This window comes from Pseudonaja textilis, chromosome 1, assembly GCF_049901715.1.
Source record: "Pseudonaja textilis isolate UNSWEBS1 chromosome 1, rPseTex1.2, whole genome shotgun sequence".
NCBI lineage: Eukaryota > Metazoa > Chordata > Lepidosauria > Squamata > Elapidae > Pseudonaja > Pseudonaja textilis.
In genome coordinates, this window is record NC_141990.1 from 191,506,364 (window position 1) to 191,522,197 (window position 15,834).

Consider the following 15,834-nt stretch of genomic DNA (forward strand, 5'->3'; position numbering starts at 1 on the left):
CAGCAATTGTGACCTGATTTTCCATTGCTTAGCACTACGATTGTAAAGTATTACTACACTGCTTAACAATGCCATCTCTACAGTTCCAGTTATTAACTAAATCCCATGGTGGTTAGGTGAGGCATCTTTTTGTTCACTTTCCACAACCAGAATTAAGTTGCAAGTCCCTGACCAACTGCAACCCTGACCAGGTGGGGAGCATGGGCATGCACTGAAGGGTTGGGGAGGGTGCGCAAAGGTGAAAGGTTGTATGTAAGAATTGGCACAGTTGGGGAAGTTGTGAGGAGGATCGGAGGGTGTGGTGCAGAGGGTGTGCAAGGGTGTAAGGGAGCTCTGGCAGGGTTGTAACAGGGAGCTGCTTGCTGAGCATTCAGATTGTGATCATGTGACTGCAGAAGTGTTGAGATGACTGGAGCTCCAAGGACCAGTCACAGCCCTCATTCCTACAGTACAGTGGTACTTAGAATGATCATTGAATGAATGGTCAAAGGCTACATCTGTCTATACAACAAAACACAGCTCTTCTTTCTAAAACATGCCAAAAATTCCAGTGTATCTCCTTTATCATCATCACACCTCCTGTGGCCTGCTGAGACCCAAATCCATAAAAAGTTCAAAAAATAAAACTTATCTGCAACTCCTGGCAGTGAAATGGCTATGGTCCCAGAATATACAATTCTTGCTCTATTTTATTTCTAAAATTTCAACAAAATTTAAAATGATATAAAGGTAAAGGTTCCCTTCACACATACCTGCTAGTTGTTTTCAACTCTGGGGGGCGGTGCTCATCTCGGTTACAAAGCCGAAGAGCCAGCGCTGTCCAAAGATGTCTCCATGGTCATGTGACCAGCATGACTAAACGCTGAAGATGCACGATTATATACTTTTACATTTATATTTATATTACATTTATATATATATATTACATTTATATATATAATTATATAAGATTATCTACTTTTACATTTATATACTGCATTTCTGCCAAGTTGCCCAATACAGTTTAACATTCTTAAGAAGCTAAAAGAAATGTGCTTAAGTAATAACCTGCAGGAGTTGAAAGCACAAGGTTTCAGGGCTGGGCATTTTTACTTTTCTCATAGGACATGGGTAGTCACAATTGCTTCCTAAAGATTTGGTCAAGGGAGATTCAGGTTTAAGCTTTCTAGAAGTTTGATTCTGTCACCTGTGTCCTCAAAATAAAATTTTATCATACTGTAAATAATTGATTAGCCTATCCATACCAGAAGGCTTGGGCTTCAATGAGCACTGCTTATTTATGCTTATTTTACTTAAATTTAAAGATTAATGTAACTATTGCAGGCCATACTTACTTTCTTTTCTTGATATTCTCTAGCTATATTTGTCTTTTCAATATCCTTGTATACCTGCCAGCTAGAATAACTGCAACCCATAAAAACCTACGCTATAAAAATATATTAGTCTTTAAAGTCCTTTCATTTTCATTGTTTTCTTTGGGTTTTTTCTTCAGTTCTTGAGTCATAAGCTGAATTTATGTGTACATTTTAACTTATAGACCATATTATTATTTTATGGACCATATTATCATTATAGGTAGTCCTAGGGTTGATTAATTACTTACCTACCTAACTACCACCGGGTAATTATGGGACTATTGGGACTGGGAGCTGCATTGTTAAATGACATAGTTGGAAAGCATAGCATGTGTTGCTTAGTGACAGTAATTCTAGCAGACCTGCTGCTGTCATTAAATGAGGACCATATGGGGTCACTAAACAAGGACCTCGTGTGACAGTGAGTTTCGATTTCCTGCTGGACTTTACTTGTGGGAAGCCAGCAGAAAACATTGGAAATCACAATCACATGATCATGGCTCATTGCTACATCATAATTGCAAGCTGGGTGCCAAGCACCAGGATCACTTATCACATGACTGCAGGGATGCTGCAGTGGCTAGAACTCCAAGGATCCATTGTAAGTCCACCTCATTCAGTATTGTTGTAACTTGAGGACTACCTACATTCTACTCTTCCTTTGGCTCTTTTCCTGTCAAAACAGATTATGTTTTGTTCCATCTGTTTCTCAATAGTCCTCTCCTTAGTGTTTCTGTCTTGTTTCACAGCGCCCAAGATAGTGAAATACTGAGAGAAAGAGTTAGCATTCCCAATGGTACCACACTTGGAACATTGCAGCCAAACACAAATAATGGTGAGTTACTCTTTATAAGAATTATGATCTTGTCCTTCATGTAACGTCTTGAAAATCAAGAGACAATCCTTGCAGTTTCTTCTGTGAATTGCTCATGCAAGGGAATTTTCTCTCTAACTTTCTGGGAATGCTAATTAAGTTTAGTGACACGGAGGAATTATTCTGATTCTCCTTGTGGTCATTCTCAAGCCATATAAATCAGCAATCATAAAGTCCTGCCTGAAGTTACCAGTATTAGTGCTATACTAATACATTATTAATACAGTTATGCGTATTAGTACTACACTAATATAGTTTTAATACTAGTGTTAGTTATAGTATTAATAAACTATTTTGGGACTGCCAAGCATAGATTGTGAAATCAGCCCAACAAATGGCAGTTCGATATAATCAATGGAATTTGGGAAGGGAATTATTATGCTTAGTACTGTTTTAATGAAGAGTTATGTAAGATTCAAATAATTTTTCTTCTCTGTGCTAATGTCAAAACTATGTTTCCCTTTTTAAAAAGGTCATAAAGAACCAACATGTCCTCTGCCTTCTGACAAACTCAGTAAGGAAGAAATAGGAAAAAGTAACAAGCCTGAGACACTGGATGATACCTCTCTAAATGGGGTGAATGATCAAAAATGTCATCAGATCAATGTAGATCTAATAAAGACTCAGGATGTTGCAATTCAGACCCTATCTGAAGATAATTTTGGTCAGACTGCATTAAGTGAAAACAGCAATCATCAGGGTCGCGCACTGAGCCCTCACAAAAATTCAACTCATGTACACAAGCCAGTACAGAAAAAACATTCCTCAGGAGCCATGAATATGATGAATAAGACCATAGGACAAGCCGACCAAAACTGTGTGAATCCTAATGGCACCCATGATAATGCATTTGTAAATGATAACCAAGTTCTCCCGGAAACAATTGTCAGAAGCCCAGTTAGTTCTCCTACAAGAACGTACCCAGTTTACAGACAAGATTCAAAGCCTAAACCTAAGCCTTCCAATGAAATTACCAGAGACTACATACCCAAAGTTGGAATGACTACTTACAAAATAGTACCTCCCAAGAGTTTGGAAACAGCAAAGAATTGGGAATTGGATCATGTGGAATACCAAAAAGTAGTGGTATCTCCCAAGAATGAAAACTCCCAAGAATTTGGTACACAAACAGTGGCTGCTAATACCTCAAAAACAGAACCTGATTTTAAGAATGAAGTTACATTACCTGAGGTAGGGAGGGATCTCCCGCCTAAAACATACCCGGCTGCTGATCTTAGCCCAGTTTCCTTCTCCAATGCCAAAGGCCAAAAAATGGAGATAGAACATCCCAAGCCTAATCAAGACCACCCGATTCCTCCCTTAATTCTAAATTCAGGAAGAAAAAGTTCCCCACCTGCAGTGCAAGAAAAACCAAAAATTTTGAGTCCTCCGATAAGGCCAAGCAATTTTTATTTGCAGATACAGAGGAGAACCACAGATCATTATGTAACTTCCGCAATTGCAAGAGGTGGCTCTCTAAGCAGCCCTATTCAGAATGAAGCTAAGACTGCAGAGACGGAGAAAAAGGTGGCATCTCCAGATCAACATTGCGCTCCACTACCTAAGTCAATTACTGTTCCTTCTCAGTTACCTGAGGAAACTACTGAAAACGGATGTAATGAAGAAAGGAAAGTCGCTACTTCTCATGTAAAAGTATCTCAACCGTTGAATTCTCCTTCAACCCAGCTTTCTCCATTACATTTGAAAACTTTGCGGACTTTTGTTTTGCCTCAGCCATACTCTTCTCCTAAACCTTCACCTTTTGCTCTTGCTGTATCATCAGCAGTTAAAAGATCACAGTCCTTCAGTAAAACATGCGCCAATACAACCAGGCCATTAAAAGAACAATCTTCTCTTGACCTTAGCACATCAGCATCCAGCACCGAAGTAAAGGATCATTCATCTATACCGAGTCCAACAACTCAGCAAATCCTGACAGACAAGGTAAAACTTATATTTAACATACATTCACAACGGCATTGCCTCTCCCCTATCCCCAGTTCTATCTCTTCATACCGGAATATTTGAGTGAGTTATTTGTCCGACATTAGACAGTCATGTGTATTACCTGAATTTTGTGGCAACCTTAATCCTCCCCCTCCAATAATAATAATAAATGAATGATTGATTGATTATTCTGGATCCATGAAAGCTTCATAAATATGTTAGGTGTTACAATGCTTTGTAGTTAGAAACCTAGAGCTCTTTGAACATGTGCTCAGAATGATGGTAACACACTCCACTAACCTTACTTGGGCCATGTTTTAACCCAGCAGAAGACTAACGATGCAAGCTATGAGCAAAACAGGCAGGCACCCCCTTTATTCAACCATCCAGCCACCGCTATCTGTGAGAGAAGTCTTGCTGCAGCAGTCCAGCGCCCTGACCCAGAACAGATCCACCAGAGCTTGCTGGCTGCAATCCGCTCTGGAGAGGCTGCTGCCAAATTGAGGCGGGTGAGTCGCTGTCCTCCCTTCTCCCGCTCAGCATTAAATCAACAGCAGGGGGTTTAGGGGGCTTCTTTCAAAGTCAGTGTAATGGTCAGAATATGATTATTGATGAGCGAATCTTGTGAACGTGGGATGATTTTTTTTAAAAAAAATAATGCCAATAGGAAATAGATCCGTGTTCAAAACTGTTGTTTCTGACTTTGATCTGGTTAACCTCCTAGACCTACTGCATTTCCCCGAATATACTACCTACCCCGAAAGCTTGATTTTTACATGTGTGCCCAATATAATCCCTATCCCCAAAATAAGCCCTAATCAAGACCCCGCCAACTCCAGAGTGTATGGGTGAAAATTAAGCTATGGTGGGGATGGTGGTGGTGGAGCCGTCCTACTACTTCCCTTCGGACAGTTGCAGCCAGGCCTCGCACCCCCCCCGAGGCCTGCCTTATTGGCCCATGTTTTCTACAGCCAGCAAGGCTTTTCTGAGGCCTCTGCAGCCGATAATAGAGTTCTGAATCAATCCGGATCTCTGTTATTGGCTGCAGAGGCCTTCAGGACAGCCTTGTTGGCTGCAGAAGAAGTTCCTGAAGGCCTCTGACAGCAAAAAGGAGGCCGGGGACGATGCACACAAGTGAGATGAGTCGGTGGACGACATCCCCTCCTGAAAATGCCTTTTTTGGTGGCAAAAATATATATAAGACAGTCTTATTTTCGGGGAAACACAGTAGGTATATAATTAACTAGACGTTATATATCATATCATTACTGACTGATGATAGAGGATATCAGATTGTTCCGTATCCTTAGCTTCCGTCTCTTCCTATTTGCCTGGCCACTTTCCCCTTTCCTCCATCCCCTCTTTCAGTTTCCTGACTCATTTGTATTTTCCAAGTTAAGGTCTTTTATAAACCAGCTTCATACCTGCACTTCCTCCCTCTTCCCTAAATCTCTTCAGCCTTTGAAGCAGATAGTTAACTCAGTATCTTCTTGAAAATCAAGGCAGTAAAGCAGAAAGATGGTGGCATCGGTTTAAAGTTTATAGGCTTCAAGTTTCAAAATCGGTACTTAAAAAATACCATACTGGATATTTTTCATGTATATTCAGCAGAATATTTTGCAGATTTTTTTTACAGAATTTTTGTTTTCCTCTAGTTCTTAATAGGACAAAATCTATACACAGAGAATTATTCTGGACTGGGGTGCCTTAATCACCACCTGTTTGGATTATTGCAGTGCACCCTACATTTGGCTACCTTAAAGTCTACTCAGAAACTGCATTGGTCCAAAACACAGGGATGGAAGTAATTATGGTCTTGTCTCATTTTGCTTGTGTAACATCATTATTTCATACTCCCATTGTGTTGTACCACTATTTTGACCAATTAGCTTCCAGCCGCAATTCAAAGGGCTGGCTGTCACTTCATGGGGCTTGGGGGTGGCCTCTTTTAGTTGTTTCTACCCCTCTGATAAGATCTGGAAAGTTTGCTCGCTCCAAGTTCTCATGGTAAAGCAGTGCCATCTTGCAGGGACTTCTCCATAGCCATACATGCTCTCTGCAACAGCATTCTTTCTGATGCCTGTATGACCCCAAATCTGTTGTGTGTTTGTAAAGCTTTGAAGATCAAGGTTTTCCAGCAGTTCCTTTGGAAGGGTGAAATGTGAACTGGCTCCCTGCATGTTTTTCATTGTTCTTATAATGAGCTACAATGTTCTGCTATTAGTAATTCTATTGTCACTTGTTTTTCTTCAACTGCTGTGAGGCCCTCTATGGGCTTGATTAAATAAGTAAATACATAGTGAAAAATGAAGAGTAACTAAGGCCGTGGATCCATTCATTTTGAAAACTGTGCATTGGAAAGAGAATGGGCCAGGGTTGGGATACAAATCTTTTAATAACCGGTTCTGTGGGTGTGGCTTAGTTGGTGGGCGTGGCCAACTCAACATCACTCACATCGAGGCACGCATCTCCTTGCCTGGCCTCTCATGACTGTAGGGATGCTGCAACAGTTGTAAGTGTGAAAAATGGTTATAAAGCACTTTTTTCAGCGCCATTGTAACTTTGAATGGTCACTCCACACAAGCAAAGTACCAGCAAAGGAGGGGAAAAAAACTCCGGAAGGTTTTTGACAGGAAGTCTAGTCCTGCCAAGAATGTAATAAGGGTTAATGGAGAGGCAGTTTCTGTAAGCAACACCAGAATGTTTCCTTCCTGCCTTCCTTACAGGATTAGGCCAGTGATTTCAACCGGTTCTCCAAACTGCTTAGAATGTTAATAACAAGGTTCTAGCAAATAGGTGTGAACCTGTAGAATCCCACCCCTGGAATGGGCTCTAAGGTGAACTAATACAGCCAGGATGGATCTATTTAGATCCATTCGTTTTTAGAAGTTGTTTCAGATTTTCTTCAATTGTTCTCCATTTGAAGAACTCTCCCCACCACCAAAAAAAAAAAGAGTATCCTGTTGATTAGACTTTTGCACTATCTTAACAATATCAGGAAATGAAACTTTGATGAGAAAACCACGGTATCAAATTTATTTTTATGCCTCTTGTGAAGATGATGTCAGGCTGTGGCTGCAAGTTGTCACTTCAGCTTTTTAAAACAAGACCTGTTGCATGTGAGAGAATTAAACCCTTAATGACAGCAGGCTGGCAGGCTCCTTGATTCCCTTGTGCATAGAGAGCAAGGAGAAAGGATGTTGGGTGAATGCTTTACTCTAGTAAATCAGGTAAAAGGTCTATCAGGTGCTCTCACGAACTGCCAAGTATTTAAGAAATGAGGCAAAAAAAACCCTGTTTCTTCTGTCAGCCAAACATTTTCCTCCATTTAATAACTTGTTTGGGTATAGAGCCAAAAACTCTGTGGCCTTTTGTGCTGCAGCTTTATTTCTGTTGAATTAAGCCCTCATTAATTGCTAATCAAATGGGTCAAAAGAGAGCAAGGCTTGTAGCTATTTATCTCTCCAGAATGTTTCCATCATATGACTAGTCTCTTCCCGTTAAGATAATGTTTAAGATAATTTAAAAATCTTCTTTTTAAAAAGCAAAATGTATATCTCATTCATGTGTCTGTTGACTTCATTCACTGATTGCAGCCTTGCAGGAGCTATTACCTTTTTTTCACCCCTAAGCCCCATGTCTGTTGTTAAGTTGGGGCTGAAATAAGGTTTTGGGGAATGATAGAAGCAAAATAGTTCACAGTGGGCAGAATCCACTAATTTTTACCCTGAACTGAGTCATAGAGTATCATATTGTTCCCTTGCTATAATGGCTAAGGTGCTGGGTGAACGAATCTTAACAGATTTCTAAATAGCAGGAAGACAAGTTCCAAATCAGTTAAATGTACTTGTGTGTCCATAAAGAGCTCTCTTCCAACTCATGATCTTTAAATTAATGTAATATTAATTAACATGGAAACTGTTTCAAACTGAGGCGGTCTGTAGGTGGCTTATTTGCTTGCTTGCTTTTTATCCCATGCTCTTTGAGAAGCAGGGAGATATTACCTCTTTTATATGATTTTTTATTAAGTATTTTGAATAGATGAAAACAAAAATTAATATAAAGAAAATAAAGGAAAAAAAGAAACACCAAGAATAAAAAGAAATAGCAATGTAATAGGATTTTCTTGCAGCAAATATAAACACAATTATAAAACTACCCTTTATTCTACAGTTACAAAAAGAAAAGTTACTTCTATTTATTTATTTTCTAATCAAAGCCAGGAATCATACCACTTTTTCCTGTTTCATTCCAAAAATGTAAGAGGTTTTCAGACAGCCAAATTTTTTTGCCTTTTTTACATATTTACCAAAATGATAACATGTCCCTTTTCTATTTCCAACATAAATACAAATACCTTTGTATATTCTATCATTAAGTGTTGTACCTTATGATGCTTGATTCTTAACGAATGTATCTTCTCTTTTATGTACACTGAGAGCATTTGCACCAAGACAAATTCCTTGTGTGTCCAATCTCACTTGGCCAATAAAGAATTCTATCTATCTATCTATCTATCTATCTATCTATCTATCTATCTATCTATCTATCTATCTATCTATCTATCTATCTAGACAAGTTCTCTGATGATATATACCGGTGATACATCATTTTATAAAAAATTCCCTTTAAGATTAGAACATAAGGTAAATTTCAATCATTTCAAACTATATATTTTCCCGTGGTTTCCTTTGTATATTGTATTTTAGCCTATGTTATAAATACATTCTTTAATTTCTTTAATTTCAAATTTCAGTCAAAGTTTATACATTTTGCAATAACATGTTCATCTTTTATATATAGTATATTTCAAAATGAGACTTACAATATCACAAATTCTTTTTTCTAAATTAAAATGTTCTGATCATTATGCATAAAAAAGCTGTTGACAAGTGTCCCTCATTGCTACTAAATCTTTTCTTGATTTTATTTTACATTTTCTTGAAAAAAATAATATATCATGATAAATTAACCATTTATGTTTGCTTATTTTAAAAATAATTATGTCTATAAAATGCTACAAAATATTGAGACCACAGAAGTAATTATATGCACAATCTGAGTTTGAGTTATTCCATGTTCTCAAAATGGCATACCTGACATAATGGTTTTTAAAATCTATATCAACTTTAGCCTAATCCTAATTGCAAATCTTGATGCCATCCAAATCTGAGCTCATTTTATTTAAGAAAATGTATATGGCTGCTCAACTCACTGTCCATGACTCTGGGCAGCTTACAAGGATAAAACTGCAATACAAAAAACAATAATTCCCCCCCCCCCCCAACTATAATAAGATGAGCCACTCGATGGGTTCTGTGGTCCCCAAACCAGTTGATCACATCCTTCTAACTCAAGTGGCCTTCTATTTCTCAGCAATATCCAGGGGTGGGATGCTACTGGTTTGGCCCGGTTCTACTGATCTGGCAGCTCCGAAGAGCAGTTGAGACCAAACCAGTTCGCTGTGACAATCTTCTGGTTTGCTACTTGGCCCACCCACCCGCCCGGGATCTAGGCTGATCTTTATTCTCTGCCTTTTCCAGCTCAGCTGCTTTGCATGGCACTTAGCTGTGCCGCGCATCAGCAGGAAAAGGTGAAAGCTTGCAGGAGCCAGTGATTTGTCAACAGTGTGCACACGTGCAAAATGCGTACTCACCAAACCGGTTGTAATGCTAGTAGGATCCCACCCCTGGCAATATCCATTCTTTCATCCAAACTGACCAACAAGCAGAGAAGTTTAATTACAGTAGTGGGGTATGTGAGATATAAATCGAATAAATAAAAAAAATGTAATTTCAAGTCAGGTAAACCCAATCCTCCTCTTTCCTTTGTACTCATGTAATACTGTGTTTCTCCAATAATACGCCCCGCCAATAGGAAGACCCAGCATGTTTTTTAGGCATAAAATGAAATTAAGCCCCTCCCCCCAAATTTAGGCCTATTTTAAAACATGCAAAATGGGGGGATCTTAAAACCTATTCCTCAATTCTGTTTGATTTTGTATTTTCATATTTTAACATCTTTGTCTCCTGTTTTTTAACCTTGGAGATATGCTTCTTCCATCTCATCTTGTCCTACCAATTTGCGCTGTTTGTTAAACCAGAAGATCTGTCCAGAGACACCTCCACTGAATGTCAAGATTGATTAATATTTGAACCCAAATCTTCTCAGCCTTCGCTGACCACACCACATTACTCCCTTTATCAAACCTATATACACTTCTTTATTGAATGGGGTCCGAGTAGACATCTCATCCTAATAATTAGATGTTGCTCAGGGGGATAGCTTTTAAAACAGATGCATGTTGAAATGGGAGATGGATGGTATCCAGGCCTAGTTTTTTTCTATGATCCTGACAATATTTTCTTTTCCAGGTTGCACCTCCATCAAACACTATTGCCATCAATGGAAGATCCAGTCTCAGTTCTCCAGTGTCCATCGAAACAAGTTACAGTAGTCATTAAGATTTTGTACCAAATATTTTGCACTTTAATCACTACTGCATAAAACCTACTTCACAGTTACCTGCATAATTATTGAAGACTATGTATAAATGCAGGATTGTGTGGGTATACATTGTCAAGAGTAAAGCACAGAAATTTAATGGATGCCTCAAAAGAATTCTTAAAATATATAATTTATGGCTTTTTTTGCCTTTTCTCTTTAAAACTAAAAATGCTGCTTCAGAACTTATTCCATGGCGCAGAACAGTTGTAGATTTTTGCTGCTGTAATAATCAGATATGTTGATTACCACTTCATCCATAATAAATGATGTGTAGCAACATGCTGTATAATACTAAGATTCATCTTAATGTTTGTAACTGCTTAATAATTATGTTCAGAAACATTTGAATTTAAATGTAGTTCTTCTCACCTGTTGCCTTGAATGTTAAATTTGAAATTAATTACTGCACTTAGCTAAATATTACCTAGAAACTCTGATGGGCAAGTTTTCTAGTAAAAAAAAAAACAATGTAGATGATATACATCTGAAGTTATATACTTCTGAATCAGTTTAAGTGCTTATTGTTCTCCCTTAAATCAGTAGAACCTAAAGGTGCTTTATTTTGGCTGGATCATGCCTATTTAGATTGATTGTTACCATGTTTGTTTCTAGTATCAAAATGAAAAATAATAAAACAGAAATCCCCAGGCACCTACTTTATAACATTATACGTGGATTTCTTAATTTAAAACATGTTTAATCTCAAAGCTAGAGTGCTTTATGTCTGTGATGTGTGGCAACAATACCATCAGTGATGGGTGTGTCCCCAAAGCTAATATGGCCAATGAGGATAAATGGTAACAATTGGACAATATAGGAACATCTGGAAAATAACAGGTATCCCATCTTGTTCTAAGGTGGTACCGAAGAGCAGGTCCATGCATACGTGAACTGCATATCTCAAAATAGGTGTATAATTCAGCATTCCTATCCTCATTCAGAGACCTGCGTGAATTTGACTCGCCAGCACTAAGCTTCAGTAACTTCTGCCCACCTCTTTTTCTAAATTTGGTAGCTAAGCAGATATTGGGAAAGGATCTTTGGCAAAGACAGACTCATAGGACATATAGTTGGAAATATATTTGGAATCTATATAAATTGACAATGAAGCACTCACAATCCAGCTCTGGGCTGGACTGAAGATTCTGGATATTTGTTTGGCAGTGGATATAAACTTTCAAGTCATTGAACTGGATCAGGTATAGCTTGAGGAGATCTCAAGCAAAAGTCACAGTGGCCTAGAGCAGCCATAATGCATTTGAAAATAGATACGCTGTAATTGAACGCAGACTTTTGCGCAGTTTTTCTTCAGTGTTCATAAAAGCAAACTGTTTTATGTCTGTTAATTTTTAAAATATGTTTTTGACATTCAGGAAATTCTGCATATGGTTATGGGGGGAAATGAGGTTCACTTAAGGAAATAGGTATTGGTGACAATTTCTCCAGTTCAAATTTACTTTAGAAACATTGTCAATAAACTAGTTCTATGAGTGTGTATTTCTAACATTGTAGAATTTCTGTGTTGAAAATCTGTTTGTGACCCTAGTTCTGATCAAGCAATAAATTGTAGATATGCATTGCAAATAATGGAATATTTTTAGTTTACTTTTAAATAACTCATGGCGTTTTCGGGAGAAAAACAATGCTATTTATTTTTAATCATGAATCATGTTGAATTATAATTGTGAAAACTATCAACTTTTGATCATTTAAAAGAAGTTTTGATCAGATTAGATTTTCATGAAGACTTCAATATTTTCAAAAATTTTCTATACAGTGAGTTGTGTTGTATTGCTCTGCATGGGGCAATGAATTGCTGTCAAGAAAATTACATAATACAAAATTGGAAAAGTGCCATAATTTACCTCTTCACTGATATAGCAGCTTTTTTGCTAATATGACAATACATCATTCTTTCTGCCTACACATAGCTAGGTTTGTATATAGTAATCATGCCAGAAAATTATATAATTAGAGCTCTTTATATATACATCTAAAATGAGTCTCAGAATTAAGTGGAGAATGCTAGAAAATCTATACTAATATTTTTATAAACTATAACATACAAAACACCTTATCCAGTAATCCAATGGTATATCACATTAGTTTTTTCGTCATCTGTCATGATATCTGAGCAACTACAGAAGGAAAGCAATTTGGGATTACTTTTCTCTAATCTGCTGGGAATACAAATCTAAAAGAATAGGAGAAACAATCCAGTTCTATAGTTAAAGCATGTAAATACATCACCAAATGGATGCAGATACTATTTATCCAACTATTCCACTATATAGTGCACATTAATCTCTGCCTTCATCTAGCTTCAACTACTTGTCGTTCCAAGAACAGAAGAAGTAACAATTAGAGAGCTTTAGAATGTGAACATAGTTTAAATAAATATTTAAATTGGATGGCATGAAAACACAACCAAATAGTTCAGAATAAGAAACATATAAAACAATGAAAACCAATTGCTTCCAGAATTTTAAAATGTCACGGTATTATAAGGCCTTTCATTGTCATGGAAATGCCAAGCAATTTGGTGGTAGGACCACCTCTTTGGAAAACAATTTTTACAATTGGGTGAAAGTTATTAGAAAACGTGGGCTTTAAAATTTCATAATTGTAGAAGTTAGAGATAATGAAAAATAATCAATAGATCCTATTTCTCTTGCTCCCCAGAGAAAACTGGCAAAGAACACTGAACACTGCAAAGCCCCGACTATAAATCTCTGGTAAAACCACTGTGATATTAAACATAACAGATCAGATGATTTTCTTACACAGAAAGCTTGAAAGAAAATGTATCCATTTTTGCAATTACATGGACTGGAATCTGTGAGTTTCTGCTGTTCTAAACAAGATTCAGTGGTTTTATAATTTGATCTGCTTCAGCTTGGGCATCTCTCCACTTTATCTGACTCCTCCTGATTCAGATCATGATTTGTTCAAAGCCAGGGTGTGATGCCAGGATTGCCTCCCAAGGAACAGAGAGAAGGCATCCAGGGAAGGGGTCAAATTATATCTCATCTTACTCAGAAATCTCAAAAATGGTGGGAGAGAAAACACTCAAAGCAGCGTCCAGCAGCAGAACAGATTGTCCCACCTTCTGCCATGACCCTCTCGATCCCTGGTCAAGAGATGGGGGATACTCTGCGTTGGATTTTAGATATGCCTAGAAAGATGGGGTGATGGAGGGAAGTCACAGCATCCAAGAAGATTTACTAGCTTAATGAAGAGCGATGGTCACATTTTTATACTATGTAAATATACTAACTGCAATTATGCAGTGAAAAGATGTGTATGCTGAAGAAAATGCAACTGGATAGACATTTGTTACCAAATGTATTGTTTTCCTAGAATCTAGATCAGAATGAAAATACTGTTTTAAGAAGGAAATAAAATACAGAACATAGCATCCGGAAATGTTTCCAACCCTTTACCGCCAGTGGCTGTACAGGGCGTTTGATCTTTCTTTGTAGAAAGGAATGTAATCTGTACATTTATTTATTAAATTCACATTTGTGACCCTCCAGGGACTTTGTATTTCTGTTTTCACCTCTGATGCATCTGCATATGCTAGAAGCCCAAGGAGTGGCCTGCTGACTTCTCCATTATACGTCCAACTCTGGGTCACCAGGAGAAAGAAGGCCTGTAATGGAGAAGTCAACGCCATACTCAGCTGCCTCTCCCACAGAGGTAGGTACTGGAGAACATTTTTCTGGTTCTTCTTTTTCTTTTCCTCCATAGCTCACAGCTTGATCCAGCCTATTTCCAAATCCTTTCCCCAGCTTCTCTCTCCACACCAGATTTGATCCCACTCCATTCCATTTGGACAGAACCCCAAGTTCCTTTCTATAATTTCTCTCCAACAGCCTATTGGTTTGGAAACTGTACAAGTGAATCAAGATTCTCCCATTTATTATATATTTATTACCTTCTGTAAAAATTCTCTTAAGGTGATGGAAAAAAACCTGTCATGTCAAAGAACCTGAGAAATAATGCTGGTCAGAGTAGACAAAATTGTTGTAATTGTCCAATTGGATGAAAAGAGTGTTCTATTTGAACCACCACTGCTATGGCACTTTGTTGTTTTGGAATGAGCTTTCTCTTATTGAAAATGCTGGGAGGAAGGCAGGGGGTGGGAGGTAACTAGGAGATTTTTACTTGAGTTGTTGTAACTCATGAACTTAAAAGGCCAATCTCTAATTACACTATATAATTTAGAGTCTGACCCCAGCCTCTTCAATCAGAAATTAGTTGCATGAGTTTGGGCAGAATGTACCATAAGTATAAATGGTAGTGCTCACTTTGGCAAACACGGGACTGGCTGCAGAAAGAAAAGATGTTAATTTTCAACCTTCAGTGAAGAAATGCCACTTTGCCAAATGGTTCCGAAGTTCTCACGGCTATAATTTAATTGCCACCGACAGAGATACTGGATTGCTTGACCTTCTTGTGGCATGATTCCTGTCGGGTTTCATTTCATTTCTGAATGGAGAAATGATAGAGAGACGTCTCCAGTTGCCTACCTTGGTGGGAAAAGAAGGGAGGGCTTGAGTTGTTTTGCAGTGAGTTTACCCACACTAATAAAATGAATGGAAAACTGCACTCTAAAGAAGAAAGATAATTGATTTCAAAAAGTGGTTGTGCTGTAATGGAAAACCTGTTGTAACTTGTTTTGAGCTACAGGCTGTTTGGCAAGAACAATTGGCTACCTTAGATCTGACCATGAAATTTGATGTTTTTCCCTTGCAGAGACTGAAGTTTTCTGGAACCATAAATCCGAAAGCAATGAAACCATAACTAATCCGCTAGTCCAAATATGGCTAATTTATATTCGTCTATGAATAATACACTAGTTGTACGAATTTCCTTCAACACAAAGCATAAATTGTTTTGCCCTAAGTTATTAGATGATTAACTTATTCAATGATACCTTTAAAAAAAAATCTCTTCTTTCAAAGCTGCCCTGTTTTTATCTGATAATATTGAACATAAATGCTCAAGGAGACAGAATACTTTTATGTTTCAACGTTTTTAAAAACTAGTGAAATGTTTTGGAAATTAATTGCATGAGATGCTTCAATTGTTGGGAATTGGACAACTTGCCACAGCCAACTCACTATGGCCAACTTGCTGTGAAACACT

At 37.8% G+C, this 15,834-nt stretch overlaps 1 protein-coding gene across 26 annotated transcripts in view; it reads left to right on the forward strand.

Annotated features, from left to right (window-relative positions):
* COBLL1 (cordon-bleu WH2 repeat protein like 1) overlaps positions 1-12,270 on the forward strand; it is a 115,403-nt gene extending 103,133 nt beyond the window's left edge. For 11 of the 26 annotated variants that reach the window (XM_026697138.2, XM_087920041.1, XM_087920036.1 and 8 more), the window contains 4 exons: positions 2,105-2,190; positions 2,702-4,173; positions 4,503-4,685; positions 10,551-12,270. In XM_026697138.2, the coding sequence (XP_026552923.1) occupies positions 2,105-2,190; positions 2,702-4,173; positions 4,503-4,685; positions 10,551-10,640 (1,831 nt within the window). In that variant the 3' untranslated portion in view covers positions 10,641-12,270. The remainder of the gene's footprint in view (positions 1-2,104; positions 2,191-2,701; positions 4,174-4,502; positions 4,686-10,550) is intronic. The other 15 variants (XM_026697141.2, XM_087920042.1, XM_087920039.1 and 12 more) reach the window with 2 other exon arrangements.
* Positions 12,271-15,834: the final 3,564 nt, after the last annotated feature.